The following is an 11,515-nucleotide window of genomic DNA, read 5'->3' on the forward strand; positions in this document are numbered from 1 at the left end:
TGAAAACACAGGCAGGACTGGAAATATAAGCAAAGGAAGGAGAATGCTAAAGGAATCTAATGTTGGGTATTTGTTATAGAAATGAGTATTACATTTAGTAGACAAAGGATTTGAACAGAAACATCATGGAAGGAAGGATGAGGAGTCAAAATGTTGAGGGAATATTGTATTGAAACTGAATTGAATTTGTTAAATTGTATGAAAATTAATTTTAAAAATATGTAACATAAAGAGAACATGATGCTGTATGAAGTGAGCCAATGGCTTGATCCAGTAGGGCTTTTCTTATGTATTCATAGAGCCCATGGTGATTTTAATAAATTAAACAGAGTGGAACTTTTGATCAGAGTTTTTCTTTTTACTTCAGGATTGGCACAATGAGGAACGATATTTCCCTCCACAGAAGGGGAAGACTGCCATAGGAAGACAAAGAATGTCATTCATTTCTATAAACCTTTTAAGAACTGTATTACATTCTGCAAACATTTCTGTGTGCTCGGAAATTCAATTGCCTGCAAACCAGCCATGGTCATTATTCCGTGGAATCCATCTTGAACATGATACCATGTCACTGGCACACCGTGGTCCTCTAGCCGCTTCTTGTACAACAGCCCATCATCCCGGAGAAAATCATATTCACAGGTTAGAATGAAAGCCTCTGGGAGCTGGCGGATTATGTCATCCTCCACTAAAAGGGGGGCAAACATTGTCTCACCAGCTCTTTTAACTTGTTCATAAAGTTCCTCTGAAAATGGAGCAGGTTCTACAGGAACATAGCCCCTAGCTTTAAATTCTTCTGGAATGTTATCAGCATTGATCCATTTTTTGTATTTCTCTCTCAAATCAGGAGGGACATGGGCGCCTTTCAGAACTCCATCTACATTCATTGTCTTCCCAGTGAGATATGTCATACCCAATTTAACCCCTCGTTTCCTGAACAAGGGAGGAACTGATTGGTTTTGCAGATAGGAGGGCAAATTGAAGTCCATTCCTTGGAGGAATGGGTAAATGAGGACCTGAGCTCGCACTCTTGGGAGGTCCTCTCTGGTCACCAGTTCTTGGCAAATGGCTGCAGCAAAAGTGCCTCCACTACTCTCCCCAGCAATGGCAATGCGGCTGGGGTCCACTCCGTATTCCTTTGCATTCTTCAGAAAGTGTATTACAGCAGTTAAACAGTCCTGTACAGGGACTGGATACGGATGCTTAGGAGCTAAACGAAATCTAAAGAAAAAACAAGATATCATCAACATTGGACATCATACTTGGGGCTGAGGTACCTTCAGCACCCCCAAGGAGACTGGTCCCCCTAAGTATACTGGCATTTCCATTCAAATGGTTATGTGCTCCACGTCATGTGATCATTTATGCAATATGGGACTTACCGGGGGGGGGCAATATTTACTCAGGTTGGCACCCCTTTCTTCATGCAAGCAAGTCAAATTCCAGTCAGGCAGATGCCACTCAAGGAGGATGCAAAAGAGGGGCAATGGTGCAGAGGTGGGGGTCTGCGGTGATTTCAGAGGGAAGAAGAAGAAGAGTTTGGATTTGATATCCTGCTTTATCACTACCCTAAGGAGTCTCAAAGCGGCTAACATTCTCCTTTCCCTTCCTCCTCCACAACAAACACTCTGTGAGGTGAGTGGGGCTGAGAGACTTCAGAGAAGTGTGACTGGCCCAAGGTCACCCAGCAGCTGCATGTGGATGAGCAGGGAATCGAACCCGGTTCACCAGATTACGAGTCCAGCGCTCTTAACCACTACACCACACTGGCTCTTCAGGGAGAACTGAAGAGGCCTGGAGTGGAGCATTGAGCCCCAGTGCCTGAGGTTTTCCATGATAATATAATGCTAGTTCACATCCTGTTCTCAGTGGCCTGTGGTCAATCATTGGAGAAACTCACAATCAGAACATGAGTCCTGTGGTACTCTTCCCGCCCACAGCTTCCAGCAACTGCAAAGGTGAGCACCCATTCTAAAGGTTGGCAAATTCACGATGTTGGCAAAATCAGCCGTTTTCTGGGCTCATGTGGAAGGGTTAGAAACTGAAGCGTGGAGACACTTACTCAACACACATAACCACTGAGTCGGTTCCGTGGGCAAGCGAATGGCAGATCCTTGCAGAAGTTCCTGGAAAAGGGCACATAACCTTTAACGAGTCTCCTTTGGCAACAACTAAGTTGAACTGAACCCTTTATAAATGGGGCATCACTAGTTGAAAACCATTATGTACATTTTGTTCCCTCCTGATCAACAGTTTCAATGGGTAAAACTCAGAAGAGAACCAAAAAATCCATACTTTTAAAGCAAGGTGTGCTAGGAAGAACAAAGACTGGGATCCATTTTGGACTGGCTAGCGAAAGGCTGGCTGGGAAAGATGCCTTTGACTCCAGTGCTGCACAGCTGTGGGAACAAGCCCTGCTTGAGATGACCATGGACTCCCTCCATGCAGAATGAACGTGTAAATACGTGAATAAGTCAGAACAGGACCAAACAATCCTCAGACCACATTTTTGGGCTTCTTTCAAATTAATTCTGAGCATCTCTGGAAGACCTTTCATAGAAGTCCATTGAAGTACGAAGCACAAATACCTTCCTTGGCATTTTTCATTGACCTTCACATTAGGAATTAATACAGAACCAGACATCTCTGGAACACGAAGGCTCAGCCCTGTTTTCTTACCACACAATCCCATCCTGCCATATTAAACTGCCTACAGTTCAGAAACTTCAGCTGGTGCAGAATTCAGCAGCCAGGTTGCCCACCGTGGTTTGGGTATATAATGCCAATCCTGGTGTGACTGCATTGGCTGCCAATTTGTTTCTGGGCCCAAGCCCAGAACTGTTGTGGCTCCCCGTTTGTGGAATGCTCTCCCCCAGGAGACCCACCTGGCGCCTTTGTTTCATATTGTCAGGGGCCTTTGGCTAATTAACCAATAGACGGCCTTTTAAACTGTGTGTAGCCACAGGTTATTGACATTGTCTGTTGTTATTCTTTGTATTGTTATAGATTTGGGGGGAGACCACCCTAAACCTTAGAAATTAATAAGTGGTAGGGTTTTGATTATTATTTGGAGCAGGCATAGGCAAACTCCGGCCCTCCAGATGTTTAGGACTACAATTCCCATCCTCCCTGATCACTGGTCCTGTTAGCTAGGGATATGGGAATTGTAGTCCCAAACATCTGGAGGGCCGGAGTTTGCCTATGCCTGATTTGGAGTATTGAAGGGAAGATTGGAGGCCAGCGGAAAAAACACTTTCCAAGTCAGTGCCTCACTTGGATAGAGGCCTTAACTTGACAAAAGGGGTTGTTGGCACATATGCGAGGAATTCTTGGGCCTGAGCAGAAAGAGGTTGTCAGACTCATGGCAATGGGGGGGGGGGTTGAGTTTTCAGGAAAAGAGTGTCTTTAGAGCAGTGTTTCCCAAGCTTGGGTCTCCAACTGTTCTTAAACTACAATTCTCATCATCCCATCCTACTGGTTTGGCAGAGAGTGGAGATGGTACCCAACTTTTGTAGCAGTATTAATAAAGATAAAAATCCAGAGGCAGCACAAACCACCCCCACCCCTCCATAGCAAACATTTCATGACCTTTACATTAAAGTATCACCCCAAATTCTCCACAAACAACAAAGTGAAGCATTTCAAAAACATTTCAAAGAACTTACGGATGCTTGCAAATAGTGCAACCCCTCCATGAAGAAAGATGATTCCTTTCCTGTTCCCAGCAGGTGATGTCTTGGGCCAGTACAGCCTCACAGGCACCCCATCAAAAACCAGGTCCCTTGTGATCATTTTTGGGTCCTTCACTTCTGGAATGAGTAGGTTTATGGCCTTGAGTATGGAATATCTATGGCAGATGCCCAGTTTTTCCAGAATTCCTCCCTGATTAAACCAAAACATTTAGCATTTTAAATCATCATTAGATATATGTATTGCATATATGTATTGCCTATGGAACAGAAACCGTGCATGGGAGATGACTGCGCTGTTTATCCTTTCCTTCCTCTTGGGATGGAAACTTATTCTCTTTGAGCAGCCCAGAAGTGAAGCCCCTGCCCACTCCCCTTTCCTAGTACGCTTCCTGTTATTTCAAACCTTAAGATGCAACACAAATTGGGGGTATTCAGTGCTAGTACTACTCAGGATAAATCCACTGGAGTGCATAAGAACCTAAGCAGTGTAGGAGTACAAATAGCCAGAGTGTGGGGATCAGATGGGATTACTATGAGGAATCATAAAATATGCATCAAGCCATTGTGTCAGCTGTGAAAGCATGGTGTTGATTGGGTTTAATTCAATGACAGTAATTTCTGATCAAATCCCACAACCCTCTGCATCTCTGGCCATTTCCTCTACTGTCCATTTCTCTCTGCTTGCATACACAGCCCAGCTGCCAGTTGCTTTGCCAGGCGTCACAGCTGTCAACCGTCCCTTATTTGGCGGGAAACTCCCTTATCCCAGAGCCGTTTCCCGCTGCTGTCCTGGATTGATGATGTCCCTTAAATTTCCCAGGTTTCAAAGGAAGCAGCTTCTCTCCCTCCCTCCCTGCTGGCCAGGGAGGAGGGAGGCTCCAACTGTGTTGCTTGGCTGTGTTGCTCACCCAATAAGGAGTCTAAGAACGACGGGGGGGTGGAGTTTGCATGCCTTGTTCCGATTAAATCGGCCGTGTAGCCTGGGGACTCACCTTTGCTCAGCGCTTCCCAGCAGAGAGGTGACGGTGTGTAATATTGAGGCTTGGAAGTGAGCAATAGCCCTGACAGAGCTGGTCTGGGGAAAGGAGAAAGGTCTGGCTTATGGAAAGTAACTGCAGCACTTACCAAGCAACCGTCAGCGGGACAGAATGAGAAGCAAGGAAACGTTATGTTGGGATCCACCTCTGAATTACCTGATGCGATTTGCCAGGAAGGCCACTGGGTGGCAGCACATTACAAGAGACCGAAGCAAAATGACTGAAACATGAAAAGAGGGTGCAGCGATTGTTTGCAAGGGCAAAAGCCCACCTACAAATTAGCTGAGCTCTTTACTTTGGGACCTGTGATCCCTTATTCCGGCTGCTGATCCCTTATTTTCAAATCTGAAAGTTGACAGCTATGCCAGGCATGCATCCTGGGCTGTGAAAGATAGTGGGCAGGTTCTTTTGATGTAGCTTTTCTGATATGTTAATCTTAGGATGTTAATCTTAGGGCCAGGAAACAGATCTCACATGAAGGTGATAATGATCCCTGTCCTCCTGGCCTCCTTCTTATCATATATATTGCTTGTTTGTGACTTCCGGGGTTGCTGGATGCACTCCTTTGTAGTTCTGTTTTGTTTACCCCAGAAATATGCATGCTTACGGTAATTAGTTTTTGTAGGTTAACTTTGTCCCCACATGGGGTTTGTTGAAATGCTCAGAGGAAATCTGATTGGTTCTTACAAACACGGTGACAAAAGTTCTTTTGTGAATAAAACGACCTGGGGCCAAGGGGGCTGGAGACACAGAGAGACAGAGATTATTATACGCACCCTTCCCAGAGTCTTGCTGGTTCAAGCCTCTGTGTGTATTCTTATTAATCAGAGTTCAATCCTTCCTTTAGTTTGTGAATGCCCCAACCCTCCAAAAGTTTCCCCACTGGGACATCTCTGTATTATGGCCAAGATCTTGAGCCCATCTAATCATAGATTAGGCCAATTCATGGAGGAGGCTATAGGTATGTTTGCACTATTGTGGGTTGTATGCCACTGAATACTACTTGCTAGGACTCACAACCACAACCAGTCTTGCTGGTTCAAGCCTCTGTGTGTATTTATACGCAACCAGTCTTGCTGGTTCAAGCCTCTGTGTGTATTCTTATTAATCAGAGTTCAATCCTTCCTTTAGTTTGTGAATGCCTCAAGCCTCCAAAAGTTTCCCCACTGGGACATCTCTGTATTATGGCCAAGGTCTTGAGCCCATCTAATCATAGATTAGGCCAATTCATGGAGGAGGCTATAGGTATGTTTGCACTATTGTGGGTTGTATGCCACTGAATACTACTTGCTAGGACTCACAACCACAACCAGTCTTGCTGGTTCAAGCCTCTGTGTGTATTTATACGCAACCAGTCTTGCTGGTTCAAGCCTCTGTGTGTATTTTCATAATCAGAGTTCAATCCTTCCTTTACTTTGGGAACGCATCAAAGCAGAGCCTGCTGGATTAGGACAATGGCCCATCTAGTCCAGCATCTCCCAGTTGTCAACCAGCTGCCCCAATGGGAAACCCACAAACCCGGACCCAAGCACAGGAGCCCTCTCCCCTCCGGTGTTTTCCAGCAACTGGTGTTCAGAAGCATTGCTGCCTCCATCTCTAGAGCCAGAGCTGGTTAATAAGCATCCATAGCTATTGCCTCCAGGAATTTCTCTATTTCTCGTTGGAAGCTATTCAACTTGGCAGCCATCACTGCCTCTTGTGAGAGTGACTTCCATGGATTGAACATATTATGTGTGAAGAAGTCCTTTCTTCTATCTGTCCTGAATCTTCCAGCATTCAGCTTCATTGGGTTGTCTACAAGTTCTAGTGTCATGAGAGACAGAGGAAAACCTTTCTCTCTCTATTTTCTCCATAATCTTAAGCATTTCTATCACGTCACCTCTTACTTGCCTTTTCTCTAAACCAGGGGTCTGCAACCTTTAAGACAAAAAGAGCCACTTGGACCCGTTTCCGAAGAAAAAACAACAACTGGGAGCCGCGAAACCATTGCGACATTTAAAACAAATATATCTCCGGAGCCACAATCTGACAGCGGGCGGGAAGGTGACGTCGGGACGGTGCGTGACTAACGCACGCACCGCCCCCAGCCGACGTCACAGCCAGTACAGCGCCCGCCACAGTGAGGAGTGTCGGGGCGCACAATGTGCCTCCTTCCCTTGCTAGTATCCGCCCCGGAGCCGCAGCCAAGATGTAAAAGAGCCACATGCGGCTCCGGAGCCACGAGTTGCAGACCCCTGCTCTAAACTAAACTATTTCAAATGTTGCAGCCCTTTTTATAGAGGTGTCACTTCATCCCTGTAATATATGTAAAATAAACTTACCAGTACAAATCCATATCCCACCAAGAGATTTAAAAGTATCAATGGTGTAGGACGGCTCAGTCCTCGAGGCACGTGGGTCCTGGCAAGAGTATAAGAAACTCCCCACACTAACAGCAAGAAATGAATGAAGATGGTCATATATAATATCAGCATCCACAGAGTTCCACCAAATGCCATTTCCCTTCAACTCAGAGACACAGAGACAAGGACTTCGCCTTAGCCAATGCTGGTGGCTTTTATACAAGAACAGTCGATGTCACCTAAAAGAGAACATAGTCGGCCAACGCACTTAATCTCTCAGCTGAGAAGAAAACAAATGGTTCAGGATGTGGTAATAAGGTGCAGGCTAACCATAGACTGGCTTAACAGCTTATCTTTAGAATGACTCCTGATTAGAATGCCCGAAAACAGGTTGGCTGACAGTTGAAATAAGTTTGGCCCAACCCATAGCCGCGAACATGCCTTGGACCTGGTGTTTACCTCCATGGATGTTGGTGTTCTGACACTAAGTAAAAGCGAAACAAAAGAAGTGCCATGGTCAGATCACTTCCTGGTGCAACTGGACTTCTCCGTGACCCTTCCCCTCTGCAGGGAGGTGGGACCGATTCGGATGGTCCGCCCCCGCCACTTAATGGATCCAAATGGTTTCCAGAGAGCGGTAGGGGATGCTTTATCCCATGTTGATGGCCTTTCAGCTGATTCCCTGGTGGCCCGCTGGAATGTGGAGTTAACCAGGGCTATTGACTGTTTGGCTCCAAAGCGCCCTCTCCGATTGCATGGAGCCCGGATAGCCCCGTGGTTTTCCACGGATCTGAGGGCAATGAAACAATCGTTGAGACAGCTAGAGCGCCGGTGGCGGATAACCCATTCTGAATCTGACCGGACAGGGGTTAGAGCTCAATGTCGAGCCTACCAAGTGGCGCTAGCAACGGCGAAGAAGACTTTCTTCACCGCCTCTATTGCATCTGCGGAAAACAGCAGCAGGAGACTCTTTCAGGTGGTTCGCAATTTAGCGGAACCACCTGCTTCATCAGGGCCCAGTAGGGGCAACATGATCTCCTGCAATGACTTTGCAAAGTTTTTTGCAGATAAAGTCGCTCAGATTCGAGAAGAGGTAGACTCCACCGTGGGAGCAGGGCCGGGGCGGGAGAGTGCTAGAGTCCTGTCTAGTCACGTTGTGTGGGATCAATTCCAATCTGTTACCCCCGAGGATGTGGACAGGCTGCTTGGACGAGTGAAACCAACCACTTGTCTCCTTGATCCTTGCCCATCCTGGCTTATAAAAGCTAGCCGGGAAGGGCTGGGCGATGGGCTTCGTGGGGTGGTGACTGCTTCCCTCCATGAGGGAGCCTTCCCAGACTCGCTGAAAGAGGTGGTTATTAAACCGCTTCTGAAAAAACCATCTTTAGATGCGGCCACGATAGCCAACTATCGCCCAGTCTCAAATCTTCCATTCTTGGGCAAGGTGATTGAGCGAGTGGTTGCTGAACAACTCCAGGCACGCCTGGAAGAAGCGGACCATTTGGATCCCTTCCAGTCGGGATTCAGGCCTCATCACGGGACTGAAACTGCCTTGGTCACACTGGTTGATGATCTCCGGTGGGCTAGGGACAAAGGTGAGAGCTGTTTCCTAGTTCTGCTGGATCTCTCAGCGGCGTTTGATACCATCGACCATAACATCCTTCTGGACCGTCTTGAGGGGCTGGGAGCTGGGGGCACTGTTATACAGTGGTTCCGCTCCTTCCTCCTGGGCCGTGTTCAGAAAGTGGTGGTGGGGGATGAGTGTTCAGACCCCTGGGCCCTCACTTGTGGGGTGCCTCAGGGTTCTGTTCTCTCCCCCATGCTTTTCAACATCTACATGAAGCCGCTGGGAGAGATCATCAGGGGATTTGGGCTGGGTGTTCATCAGTATGCGGATGATACCCAGCTCTACCTCTCTTTCAAATCAGAACCAGTGAAGGTCCTGTGTTGGATGGCGGCTAACAGATTGAGGTTGAATCCTGACAAGACAGAAGTACTGTTTTTGGGGGACAGGAGGCGGGCAGGTGTGCAGGATTCCCTGGTCCTGAATGGGGTAACTGTGCCCCTGAAGGACCAGGTGCGCAGCCTGGGAGTCATTTTGGACTCACAGCTGTCCATGGAGGCACAGGTCAAATTGGTATCCAGGGCAGCTGTTTACCAGCTCCATCTGGTACGCAGGCTGAGACCCTATCTGCCTGCAGACTGTCTTGCCAGAGTGGTGCATGCTCTGGTTATCTCCCGCTTGGATTACTGCAATGCGCTCTACGTGGGGCTACCTTTGAAGGTGACCCGGAAACTACAACTTATCCAGAACGCGGCAGCTAGACTGGTGACTGGGAGCGGCCGCAGAGACCACATAACACCGGTCTTGAAAAACCTACATTGGCTCCCAGTACGTTTCCGAGCACAATTCAAAGTGTTGGTGCTGACCTTTAAAGCCCTAAATGGCCTTGGTCCAGTATATCTGAAGGAGCGTCTCCACCCCCATCGTTCTACCCGGACACTGAGGTCCAGCACCGAGGGCCTTCTGGCGGTTCCCTCACTGCGGGAAGCCAAGTTACAGGGAACCAGGCAGAGGGCCTTCTCGGTAGTGGCGCCCGTCCTGTGGAACGCCCTCCCACCAGATGTCAAAGAGAACAACAACTACCAGGCTTTTAGAAGACATCTGAAGGCAGCCCTGTTTCGGGAAGCTTTTAATGTTTGATGTATTATAGTATTTTTATATTCTTTTGGAAGCCGCCCAGAGTGGCTGGGGAAGCCCAGCCAGATGGGCGGGGTATAAATAAATTATTATTATTATTACCAAATTAATGAACTATTTAAGATTGACAAGAAAAAAGGTTTTGCAACTGAAAAAACCAAATTGGAAACGAAGTTGTTAGATACTAATGTTAAAAATATGTCTAAGATGTATAGTTTGTTACTGGAGTGGCATACAAAAGATGAGCAAGTAAAATTGGTTATGATTGATTGGGCACAAGATGTGGGACATAATATAATGTTGGAGGATTGGAGTAGACTTTGGAAGAAAGGGGTTAAGTTTACTGCAAGTACAATGTTAAAGGAGAATGTAATGAAAATGATGTATAGATGGTACTTAACCCGTTAAATTGGCGAAGATCTACCACAATAGTGATAAATTATGTTGGAAATGTAAAGAAAAGGAATCTTTCATAATAACATATCACAGTCATAATCATATTTCCTAACTTAATTAAATTAGGATTAAATATATAAAGAAGAAAATGTACGATAATAAATTTTCTTCTTTATATATTTAATCCTAATTTAATCCTTGGCCTAATTAAGTCGAAAGAAAATGTACGATAATAAAAGTTAGGAAATATGATTATGACTGTGATATGTTATTACGAAAGATTGATATTGGAAACTGCTACATATAATTACTAAGAAACTCAGATGGAAAAGTCAAACAATGTGGGATTACTGCTTTCACTGTACAGCGATCCCTCTTGCTGTTCTGGCTTCTGAGATTCAGAATATTTTTTTTCTTGTTTTCCTCCTCCAAAAACTAGGTGCGTCTTGTGGTCTGGTGCGTCTTATAGAGCAAAAAATATGGTATCTGGTCTGTTAAACTCCAAATCCCTTTTGCCTGCCCTGAATACCTTGCCTATCAATTAAATTGAGTAACCTGTTTTAGCATGATGAAAGAAGTATTTCTATCCCCATAAAACCTCTTGCCGTATCGGTCCTCAGCTACCTTTTGTTCTAAACTAAAAAGCCACCTGGTAGTTTCGTTGGTTAGTGTGTGGTGCTGATAATGCCACGGTTGCAGGTTCAATCCCCATATGGGACAGCGGCATATTGCTGCGCTGCAGGGGGTTGGACTAGATGATCCTCAGGGTCTCTTCCAGATCTACAGTTCAACATGTTCTATTGTATCACCCCTATAGAAATGCTTATAGTAGATGCAGCAAATGGGGCCTGTAGTGCAAATCACAAGAGAATCCTGTTCACACACCCCACCAAATGTGGTCTGCCATATATGATAGAATCATAGAAGTGTAGAATTGGAAGGGACCTCGAGGGTTCTAAATTCTGGACTAAAGTATCAATGTCAGATGGCCATCCAAGCTCTGCTTAAAAACCTGCAGTGAAGGAGACCACCATCTCCCGAGGGAGACTGTTCCACTGTCAAACAGTTTCTACTGTTCTTCCTAATGTTCAGTTGGAATCTCCTTTCTTGTAACTTGAATCCATTGGACTGAGCCCTACCCTCCAGCGCGGGAGGAAAACAAGCCTGCTCCATCTTCCATGTGATATCCCTTTCGGTATCTGAGGATGGCTATCATTATCTCCCCCCCCCCGTCTCCTCTTCGCTGAACATACCCAACTCCCCCACTCGTTCCTCTTCTTGACCCTTGGTCATCGTGATTGCCCTCCTCTGCACACATTCCATCTTATCAATATCCTTCTTAAATAG

The 11,515-nt window shown here is 46.2% G+C and overlaps 1 protein-coding gene across 1 annotated transcript; it reads right to left on the reverse strand.

The window, feature by feature from the left end:
* Window positions 1–337: 337 nt before the first annotated feature.
* On the reverse strand, window positions 338–7,184 carry LOC310694795 (arylacetamide deacetylase-like 4). Its single transcript, XM_083478374.1, has 4 exons — window positions 7,051–7,184; window positions 3,666–3,809; window positions 2,063–2,126; window positions 338–1,221 (listed from the first exon to the last, which is right to left on the reverse strand). Exons 2-4 carry the CDS (start codon window positions 3,790–3,792, stop codon window positions 447–449), a joined length of 966 nt encoding a protein of 321 aa, XP_083334500.1. The 5' UTR covers window positions 3,793–3,809; window positions 7,051–7,184; the 3' UTR covers window positions 338–446.
* Between the last annotated feature and the right edge of the window lie 4,331 nt (window positions 7,185–11,515).

This window comes from Podarcis liolepis, assembly GCF_965112155.1.
Source record: "Podarcis liolepis genome assembly, chromosome: 15".
NCBI lineage: Eukaryota > Metazoa > Chordata > Lepidosauria > Squamata > Lacertidae > Podarcis > Podarcis liolepis.